At 43.1% G+C, this 10,374-nt stretch overlaps 2 protein-coding genes across 2 annotated transcripts; one reads left to right on the forward strand and one right to left on the reverse strand.

Annotated features, from left to right (window-relative positions):
* Window positions 1-206: 206 nt before the first annotated feature.
* Window positions 207-3,083, reverse strand: LOC123452005. Its single transcript, XM_045128577.1, has 3 exons — window positions 2,850-3,083; window positions 1,205-1,414; window positions 207-562 (listed from the first exon to the last, which is right to left on the reverse strand). Exons 1-3 carry the CDS (start codon window positions 3,081-3,083, stop codon window positions 449-451), a joined length of 558 nt encoding a protein of 185 aa, XP_044984512.1. The 3' UTR covers window positions 207-448.
* A 31-nt stretch (window positions 3,084-3,114) lies between these two features.
* Window positions 3,115-7,002, forward strand: LOC123452004 (RCC1 domain-containing protein RUG3, mitochondrial). The gene is made up of 6 exons (XM_045128576.1): window positions 3,115-3,767; window positions 3,922-4,061; window positions 4,262-4,456; window positions 4,946-5,074; window positions 5,465-5,620; window positions 6,387-7,002. The coding sequence occupies exons 1-6, from the start codon at window positions 3,115-3,117 to the stop codon at window positions 6,587-6,589; spliced, it is 1,476 nt and encodes a 491-aa protein (XP_044984511.1). The 3' UTR covers window positions 6,590-7,002.
* The last annotated feature ends 3,372 nt before the right edge of the window (window positions 7,003-10,374 follow it).

Here is a 10,374-nt window from a genome sequence, read left to right on the forward strand (position 1 = left end):
AGAAACCCCCATGTATGTTAGTCCCCATTGATACAAGTGCCAATAGATGTTGATGCCAGTAGATGGCATCAATTCGGCTGAAAACCATTTTACAAGGATTTTACTGCTGCGATGATCTGAACAAAATGGAATCTGAAGGCCAAGATACCGGTTAATGACAGCCCGACTTCCACAATGAAGCTGAGACCCAAAGCGTTCTTACTCGGTCAAGGAAATCTGCTGGTTTGATAAAGAAAGGGCACAATTTGTTACATAGTAAGTATGATACAAGAGATTTGTTTCAAGAATTCAACCCAAGGCACAATGAAGGAAGGCTAGCCACTGTGTTTTCTACTCCTGTAGATACATGTGTAGATACATTACAATGGCAAAAGGGGAAAACAGCAAAACCAAAATGGCACGACGAATCATCACGAGCGACTGGTCGAATCCCTTTAACTGGTACGTGCTAAAACCTAGGAGGGTTCGTCGGGATTCTTGAAACCCCTTGCATTAGATTTGCTTGCCTTTTCCGGTAATACACAAACGGCCCACTTACCAGCAACATTCCAGCCATAAGGACCTGCAAAGGACATAAGCTTTGGGATTTAGAGTCACAGACAAAAATGACACAAAACTCGCCTTGGATAACCACCAAGACGTCAATCAATAAAAACTCAGAAGAAATCAGGTTATCGACAAATGTGATGTGATTCGTCGATTAGCGACAGTCATGTAAGTTCTTCGACAAGCAGAACATATGGTTCAATTTCCTAAGGATAGATAAGCAGCCTTGAAGTTTTAACTGGAAAAGTGGAAGTTTCAATCTTCAAAAGTAATTGCGATTCACAAGATACTGGATACCAGTCTAAGTTTCATGGCCCAGAGACCCACTTCCACAAACTGAAAAACAAAATCTGTGTATCCACTCTTGCTTACGTCTAAGATAATACCCCAGTTTTGAAGAAAGAAGCTAACAAAAGATTCTTGTTTTCTCAACATGTTTTTTGCAAGACACGGTTTAAGACTTTTTAGCCAAATACTCCATGCAATCTTTATAAGTAAGAACCAAAAAAGGTTTATCCTATAGAAAACAAACAAAAAATCATGCAATCTTTATAAGTAAGAATCAAATGCTACGGGAAATTAGAAATTGATGGCAGGGTGATACATCATGCAGCTTTATACTAGTAAGAATCAAAAAAGGTTATAATGATATTAATACCTCGAAACCAAGAATAGATAGTTTCTCTTCATCCTCCAATGGTACACAACTCCTGTAAGTAACATAATGTTTTGGGCCACCTGACGTGGACGTCTCAGCCAACATCTTTCTTTCCTTTGGTTTGTTCTCTTCTTTTGTACCATTTTGTACTTGTACACATTTCAAAGGCAAACGGTAGCCAGTTTCGCTGCAGCAGTACTTCTCATCATTCTGTAAAAATAAAGAAAAAAAATGGAGTGTCAGTAAGTTCTAGAACCAATACATAGTAAACATGTCATTTCAGTATTTGATAGTGTAGTGCTTGCACAAGTAGTAATTAGAAGTTCTGCACCTAGACTTAAGTTTGCCAAGCAAATACAAAAGGGGCAACAGGTCGTAGTCAACATGTCTGTTGGTAATGGAATTCTCTGTAACTGCAGAAGCTATCTTCTAGAAAAATCTTCAAGTAAATCAAGCTATGTGATCATAAGATGCTGGATAGACCATGGGTCAGAAAATGGTACACTGTTACGTGATCATGAAGCTAACAATTAATCAAACCGAATAATTAGCACAACTACAAGTCCAAGAGAAGCTAAGTTTGATACAACTGTCTGACCACTTTCCGGGTTGCATTTTCCAAGCAATGTTCAAAGGAGTCAATCAATTGAGATGACAGAGCAATACCATGGTAGAAGGAGTCTGGAAATGGGGGTTCTGTCCGATAAAGATAATATGTAATACATGAACTAGCATAGTTCTTTCATGTACTCTGTCTCAAGCTGTAATACCAATTCCTTGTCATTAGTCAAACAGCAACCAAAGGCAGATGAGTTTGGGCGATTGTAGAGATGAATGGCTAGCATAAATGGAAACATAATTCTACCAATGTTAAGAATTTTGAGAGTACACCCACACTAGTACCATAAGATTAAGATAGGAGCAGAGCCAGTGCTTCTAGCTAGAGAAAGATCAATTTCAAATCCCCGTAGGAAACTTTGGCTTCCACAACATATTGATGGGAGACAGAGAAACCGTTGCGGCATCTTAAAACACAATACTTACTAGAAATTTCCCAACATGGCACAAAATATCTGTATTTCCCCTTGACCGACAAAATGCCCTCTTTCTCCCAAACACACTTCTATTTATTTATTTATTTATTTTTAGGTTATGCAGCCTTTATCATAATTATTATCTGGAGGTTCTCGTTCTTCATGCCAACCAAACATGGCTGGAACATTTAAGCTAACAACATCACAAGTTTCGACATACGAAACTGTCAAGCTGGAACATAAACTAACAAATTGATGTGGGCGCTAGAGGTTCTAATTTGAACGGTAAATTCTGACTCAAAATATTGCGTTATAATGAACTAAACTGTGACCTTTTTCTGATAAACTCGGAGCAGAAAGGCTTTGACTGTTGGTCTGTTCCAATCGAAATTAACCAAGATCCCGACCTTATTGGTCTTAACTCGGATCGCCTGGATAGTAGCTACTCCACTGGGATCAACGAGCAGACAATCCCCAAATTTAAACCCAACATAATCAATCAATCAATGTATCATCCTTCCAAGATCCATTTTGTTTTCTCTTCATAGGGTCAGGGTGGGTAATCCCCGTGGAGAACCGGCTGGCTGGAAGGAAGAGGAGGGGCGGCTGACCTTCTCGGAGTACTGGCAGGGGATGCAGGGGCCGGAGGGGCTGCACCGGTAGGAGGAGTTGCCCTGCGCCTCCACGAACCCCAGCAGCGACCTCCGCGCCCCCTTCTTGGCCGTCGACGCCGCCGCCGCCATCGCGATCGCCGGCGGGATCCAGCACAGCGCCGCCACCGCCACCAGCAGCAGCAGCAGCAGCCGCCACCGCCAGGACGTCGCCGCCGTCGCCTTGCTCGCCATCGCCAGCCCGCAAGATGCCTCCTTTCCTTCGATGCCGGTAGGAGGAGAGAACAGGTTGGGTTGGGCTGGCCGCTTAACGGGCAGGAAACTGCTAACGGGCCAGCTTCTGTGCTACTGTACTGCCTACAACCCCCTTCCTTCCTTCCTTCCGTCGGTTGACAGCCGAACCCAGCCGCCGCCGCCGGCGATGTTGCGCCGCCTGCTGCCGCTGCCACTCCGCAGGCGCTGCTACTCCGCCTCGGCGTCCCCGAACGCCGCCCCGCCCACGCTCTACTCCGGCGGCGACCACCCCGTGTCGCTGCTCTCCTGGGGCCGCGGCGCGTCGGGCCAGCTCGGCGGCGGCAAGGAGGAGCGCCGCCTCTACCCGGCGCCGGTCGCGCGGCTCCTCCTCCCCGCCCCGTCCCCGGTGCTCCCGCCCACCCCCGGGCGCCTGCCCCCCGCTTCAGGGACGGAGGCGGCCGGCGGCGTGGAGGTGGGGATCTCCTGCGGGCTCTTCCACTCAGCGCTCCTCGTGGACGGGGCCGCCTGGGTGTGGGGAAAGGGCGACGGCGGCCGCCTCGGGCTCGGCGACGAGGCCTCCGCCTTTGTCCCCCGCGCCAACCCCAACCTCGCCGGCCTCCGCGTCCTCGCGCTCGGCGGCATCCACTCCGCCGCCCTCACCGCCTCCGGCGACGTCTTCACCTGGTGAGGACACGACGCTCCCACATTGCTCGCTCATTCCGAAAATTTCACTGATGCCGGATGTACTGCGAGAAGAAGGATGTGCTGCATTTTGGTTGTGATGGTCGATGGTTGTGGCTGGCTGCTGCATCACTCAGTTTACTCTAGTAGCCTGCAGGGGTTATGGTGGATTTGGAGCTCTGGGGCACTACGTTTACCATAGAGAGCTGTTGCCGAGGAAAGTGAACGGCCCTTGGGAAGGGAAGATTGTGCACATTGCCACGAGCGGAGCGCATACTGCGGCAATCACAGAATCAGGTTGTTTATAACTTCTTATCCACGCTTAATCCGGGCATACACTTTTTATTTATCTTTGGTTACTGTACTTCCTTGTGCGAATGAATAGTGTGAGAAAATGAAAGAAAATAGAACTTTTAATGTTGTCATTTTGAAATATTGTCGTTGTGTTCATCAAACTCCCTCCACTCTGATCCTTGCATTTTGATGACTTGTAACAGGTGAACTTTACACTTGGGGTCGTGATGAAGGCGATGGAAGGTTAGGGCTTGGGAGTGGGGGTGGTCCAGGTGAAGCCGGCTCTCTCAGTGTTCCTTCGAAGGTGAGCGCGCTGCCTGTTCCAGTTGCTGCAGTTGCTTGCGGTGGCTTCTTCACCCTGGCGCTGACCTTGGATGGGCAGCTATGGAGTTGGGGAGGTGAGAACGTCACTGTGTATTAATTTATTAACTAGTAAACACCATGTATTTAACTTATTCTGCACTGATGCTCTTCTACAAAACTAGGGAAACAGTTGTGACTTAACTTGCTGCTAATGTGCAATGCAACACCATGCAGTTCATATTAAGCTGCGATTATGAGTTTACAAGGTTCTCGCTAATGTGAAATGTTGTGGGTTATGCACAACATTTTCCCTCCAACTACATGCCCAGACCTTTTATTTCATCCATTGGGCATAAGTTACACTTACATGGGTTATGATAATTTTCTGAAATGCTCTTAAGCTTCCTTAATCTCAACGATCTTGCTTAGTACTGCCTCCATTCCTAAATATAAGAAACTGCCCCAACGTCTTTATTCTGGCTTTCCAGGTTCCGTCATAAGAGACTTATGTACTAATTTAATTTGAAATGCATCTCATCTAATATGGATTTATTGAGTTTCTACAACTTGTCTATGATCTTCAGCAAACTCAAACTTCGAACTGGGAAGAGGAAGCAATTCGAGTGACTGGAGGCCACAAATTGTCCCTAGCCTCAAAAATGTCCATGTAATCCAAGTAGCATGCGGTGGATACCATTCTTTGGCCTTGACTGGTATGTTTTACTTGTTCGAAATTCAGGCTCCTATCAAAATCTGATAACACATTACATTGGAGAAATTAGAATTTGCAATCGAAGTTCTGAAAACAAACATTCAGACAGGAGTTATAAAGGAATATACATTTGCCTTTGTCTCAGCAAGTTGGATAACTAAGCCTACTGCTGGTTTTGACTGCAATAATGATCTTCAATCATAAGATCACATTTGATCATGAATCAAGTTCTGTTGGATCTTACAGCAAGCCATCAGTATAATGCCACTATATTCATGGAGATGTAAACTTAGTTGTATTAATGACTGCTGTTATAGAAGCACAGAACAATGTATTTGTTGTTGCAGCATACAAGTATGTGACATATCTTACCTCTGTTAACTTTATTCAGATGAAGGTGAAGTTCTCTCATGGGGACATGGTGGACATGGCCAACTAGGGCATCCCACCATTCAAAATCATAGAGTTCCACTTGCCATTAAAGCTCTGTCTGAGGAGCGAATTGTCTACATAGCCTGTGGAGGATCAACTTCCGCTGCTATATCAGGTGAATGCTGCTTCTCTTTTACGTCTTAACATGGTGGTTGTTGCTGTGCAGGGAACTCTTGACATGTTCTTAGCCTCACCTACCTTCTGTTCGCTATTTTCTTTACTGAATTGTAGTACGCAAATGTCTAAACTGAAGATTCATAGGAAATGGCAAACATGCACCACCACCACCTGGCATCGAGTAACTGAGAATAAAACTGTCTACTTTGAAAACCATTTGGGGAGCAAAAGAAAGTACCTGAGACTTTTGTATAGTTTATAAGACTGGCATGTACTTGTGATATGAGAGAGCAAATTCTTAGAGTTAACCAGTCAGCCAGATAATCAGTCTTTTGTTACTGTTGTAATTATGCAGGAAACAGGTGTTGCATACAAATTTAATTGCATGTATTGCTGATGAAAGAAAGGATTTCTAAGATTTACTAGTTTTGTAGATTCTTTGCATACAAATTTAATTGCATGTATTGCTGATGAAACAGGCGTTGCACAACTTAATTACTTTCGAGTAATAAAGAAAAAATGCCATTGTCGTAACTAAAATTCAGTTAGTCCATTTATTTTGATACGCGAAACCCAGATATATTGCCACTGTAAGAGCCTCTTATTCGTTTCATAAGATGTCTCTCTCAACATTCTTGTTTTAACTAGCTTAGTTCAGTTGCCTTGTTCTAGTTCTACATCACATTGCATGTCAGCTAAATGCAAGCAATCAAAATTTCTCACTATGAGCAGCTTACCTGAATTTACTTTGTTTGTGTGACCAGAGAAAGGTGACTTGTACATGTGGGGAAATGCAAGAGACTGCCAGCTAGGCGTTCCTGATCTTCCAGAAGTGCAACCATTACCTGTTAAAGTTAATTTTCTTGCTGACGGTGACGAGGATCCAAGCCCTCCTCGTGTCATCTCGGTTGCAATAGGCGCTTCCCATGCCATGTGTTTGGTCTCCAGGCAACAGATCCAGAAATAGCACCTATTGTTTTTCAGCTTTGTAAATGCAATCAAATTTGGACCTCCTAACCTGCGAGTACGCCATGGAGAGGATCATGTTCTCTACTGGATGGAACCTGCCTACTCAGTTGGTGAAAACTCCTGCTCGGTAAAGCCCGACATCAGCAAGAAACAATAATATCACAGGCATGACATACTTCCTTGAAATTTGAGTACTGGGAATTCTCTTAATTAGCGATATATTTGTTTCTTGATTGCTCAAGTGATGTGAAACGAGAGATAAAACCGACCATGTACCTTTTAGATTTCGGATTCACATATCCTTTGCTGTAGTTGTTAAGATGAACAAAATTTTGTAGCATGCTGATTTTACTGCTGGCTTGCACTTGCCACCCAATTCAATAAATTGAGCAATGATTGCGCATTTGCTTCCTCGGTTACTCCCTCTTTCAGTTATGCAGAATTATTCATGTCTTACTCTTTGGTAGGATGGTGTTAAAATGTCAGTGACTCACTTTCCATGTGTAATCAAAATCTCTTTGATTCCATGTAAGTAAAAAATTTGTTGATTCCGTGGCTGCTCTTTAGCATAGCATGTTTTTTGTTGGGTGTACTATGTTGGTCTACCAAGTTTACTATGGAGAATGTATATGGTGATAGTATGGTTGGTCTGGCCTCTCTAGTCATATTCAATTTTCCATTCGTTGCACACACACCACATGTCGATATAATGAGCATAGTATTCAACAGTATCCTAAGAAATATTGACAAAGGTTGTCACAAAAACATAACAACCCTTTTTCAGAGACAACAGCTTGTGGCATGTAGGATTGAGAGGTAGTGGGAATTTAGCAGCGAGGGAAATGTCATGTTAAAGCCGAAAGTGGCAAACCGATACAAAGTGGCTAGAAAACCCTCATACAAGTAGGTCAGACCAGACGAAAAAAAGGGCATCTGAGTCAGTAGCACAAATGCTACCAACCCAAAAACAATGGTGTGATGCATCAGGCTTGACTTTCTAGTTTCTGTACTAGCATCTCTGGAAGCGCATGAATGGTGTGATGTCCCATGAGCTCCAGCCATGCATGACCTTGCTGCGCAATTGAGTTTTGTCGCCATGATAGAGCGTTTGGCAGATTTGTCTCCTATGCTTGCCTGCTAAGTTATTTCTGTGCGCTCATGTGTTATGTGTCTTCTGAAACAATCAATCAACAGTCCTAACTACCAACGAGATCGTGTAGTTCAGACCTAGTTCGTGGTGGCAGTCGAGTTCCGTTTGGCTGTACTCATTCATGTTCAGCTAGCAAAGTTTGGAGAGTCAAATTACATGAGTTGTGTTCATAATAAATTTTGGTGTTGCTCTGAACAGTAAGGACAATTTTCAGGAGACCCATGGTGCTGGTGTTGTACTGATTATGATACTTTAATGTTTCACATTGCATCTCTTTTTCTGTATCTCAATAATATTCTGTGTCGAGTTATTAGGCTTAAAATTTGTTCATCCAGAAGCGAGTGGTGTGGTCTACGCAAATATCGCTTGTTGCTATCAGTTATTTAGTTGGTGATACCAAGCGGTGCATTTTAATATCATTTTATCATGTTTTCTTACCTACTTCCGCAATTGGTATACCATGTGGTTTGTATTAAATATTAATGTACATTCAATATAACATGTTTGTCGGGTGTAGTATTCGACTATTTTTTCTTCAGGATATTGATTATATCTTGGCAATATGGTTGGTCAGTACTGTTTTAAGTTAACCATTCATTGCGACATCTCGTGGTAAAGGCGAATAAAATTTGGTGAGACGCATACGGACATGTCTCAATAAGAAGCATAGCTGTGAAGCAACACATCAAGAAAATTTGACAAGCTATTGGTCCCAAAAGAGAGTAACCATGTTTCCATTAAAAATGGCATGCAATCTTTAGGCCTGAGAGGTATCAGCAATTTAGCAATGAGTTGACGATCTGCAGGCCGTAGCCACATGCATCCCCGTTTATGTACCCACCGCGAGCGTAGGGAACGGCTATGGTCCCTCTTCAACCACAGATGAAACCGGTGCAAGCTCCCTCCTGCTCAGATTGACCCTCCACTCTGACGAGATGGACGAATGGATACAGTTCGCAGCACAACGTCCCACCCGATGCCAGCGGATGGAGGCCGGCCCAAAGAAAAATAACACAACCAGTCCGGTTCGTAATTGCTCGGGTTAATAGAGATAGGAGGAGTCTCTGGGTGCTTTTATCTCTTTCTCTCTATCTCTCCTCCCCCATGTGAGAGAATCGGGCACTCTAGCCTACTGCAATTGTTTTTTTTAGATGAACAGAGTTTTGCAGCATTTTGATTTCTTTTGTTTGTCTTGCACTAGGCCAGAAGTAGAAAACAGGCATTTGGATCGAAGCATTAGTCTCGGTTGACTTTTAGACCGGGACTAATGCTGCCACTAGTCCCGGTTCATGAGGTTAGTCTTTAGTCCCGGTTTATTTTTAACCTCTAATCCTGATTGGTGTTATCAACCGAGAATAAAGGGGTGATGGCAGGCTGGGTCTCCTGCGAACCCTTTTAGTCCCCGGTTGGTAACACCAACCGGGACTAGATAGACAAACCGAGACTAAAGATTTGCCTATATAAGCCCTTCGTCCAGACCGAGCCCATTCTCTGTTTTCTCCATTCCCCTCTCTATTCTTCCCCTTAGCTCAGCTCATCCTCCATTTTTTATCAAAATTTGTCAAGATTTGAGGCACCCCATCTCTCAAAGTGTTCACAAAGGTTAGCAACTTTGTCCTTTCATCTTTTATTGGTAGATTAGCTCGTGCAATGCTCTATAAGTATAGTGATTTGCGGGTTTTAGTTTGAGGAGTAATTTTGTGGGAGTTTATTTGATTTATATCCAATATGAGCTCAAATTAACTTCTTATTTGCATATGTGTAGGTGTGGTTTACTTAGTGCCTTCCCGTCCCCATCCTAATCACCATTGATCTCCCGCACCGTCCCGTCGCTGGCACCACCTTGTCGATTCTCTTGTTCTTATCCTTTTTATACATGAAAAATCTTATTTATATGATTTAGATAGTTTTCTTACCTGTATGATTGTTTGTTATACAAAGTGTCATGGTCTTGATATCCGTCCCCGTCGGACCTCATCCGATTTATGATTCAGATGTGGTATATTCTTTTTTATAAGTATTTTTGTATTTCTCGTTTATGATAATTATGCCCATCAAGTTGACATAGATATTTTTATCTAGGAGGTATGTGAATCGGAAATTGCAACCGACCCTCTTGTCGAGAAGTTAAATTTAGTTGAAAAAGAAAACAAGTATTTGAAAGAAAAATTGAAAAGAATTGAAGAAGAGAAGATGAAAATGGAGTTGTATGTTGCTGATGTCGTCGATGATCATAAGATCAAGATGAATGCAATGCGTTTGAAGATTAGAAAGATTAGAAAATATGTCGTTAATAAAGAGGCTTGATATCACTATGATGTTGGATCAATTGTTACCTTAGTTGCGATCTTGATCGCGTTTGTTGTTGCATTTAAATGCTTTAGCTGGATACTCTTGTATGTTGTTTTATGAGAATAAGTGTGTATGAACTTGTATTAATTTGGTCTTTTTAGTCTTGTTGTTTTATGTATGAACTTTATGAAAGGGAATTAGTCACGTATCGTGTCAAAGCGGGACTAAAGGGGGGGCTTTAGTCCCAAGTTATTAGTCCTGGTTGGTGAACTGGGACTAAAGTCCCTTACCAACCGGGACTAAAGCCCTGTTTTCTATTAGTGGGCACCTTACTTCAATTG

The sequence above is a fragment of the Hordeum vulgare genome, chromosome 5H (genome assembly GCF_904849725.1).
Source record: "Hordeum vulgare subsp. vulgare chromosome 5H, MorexV3_pseudomolecules_assembly, whole genome shotgun sequence".
Lineage (NCBI taxonomy): Eukaryota > Viridiplantae > Streptophyta > Magnoliopsida > Poales > Poaceae > Hordeum > Hordeum vulgare.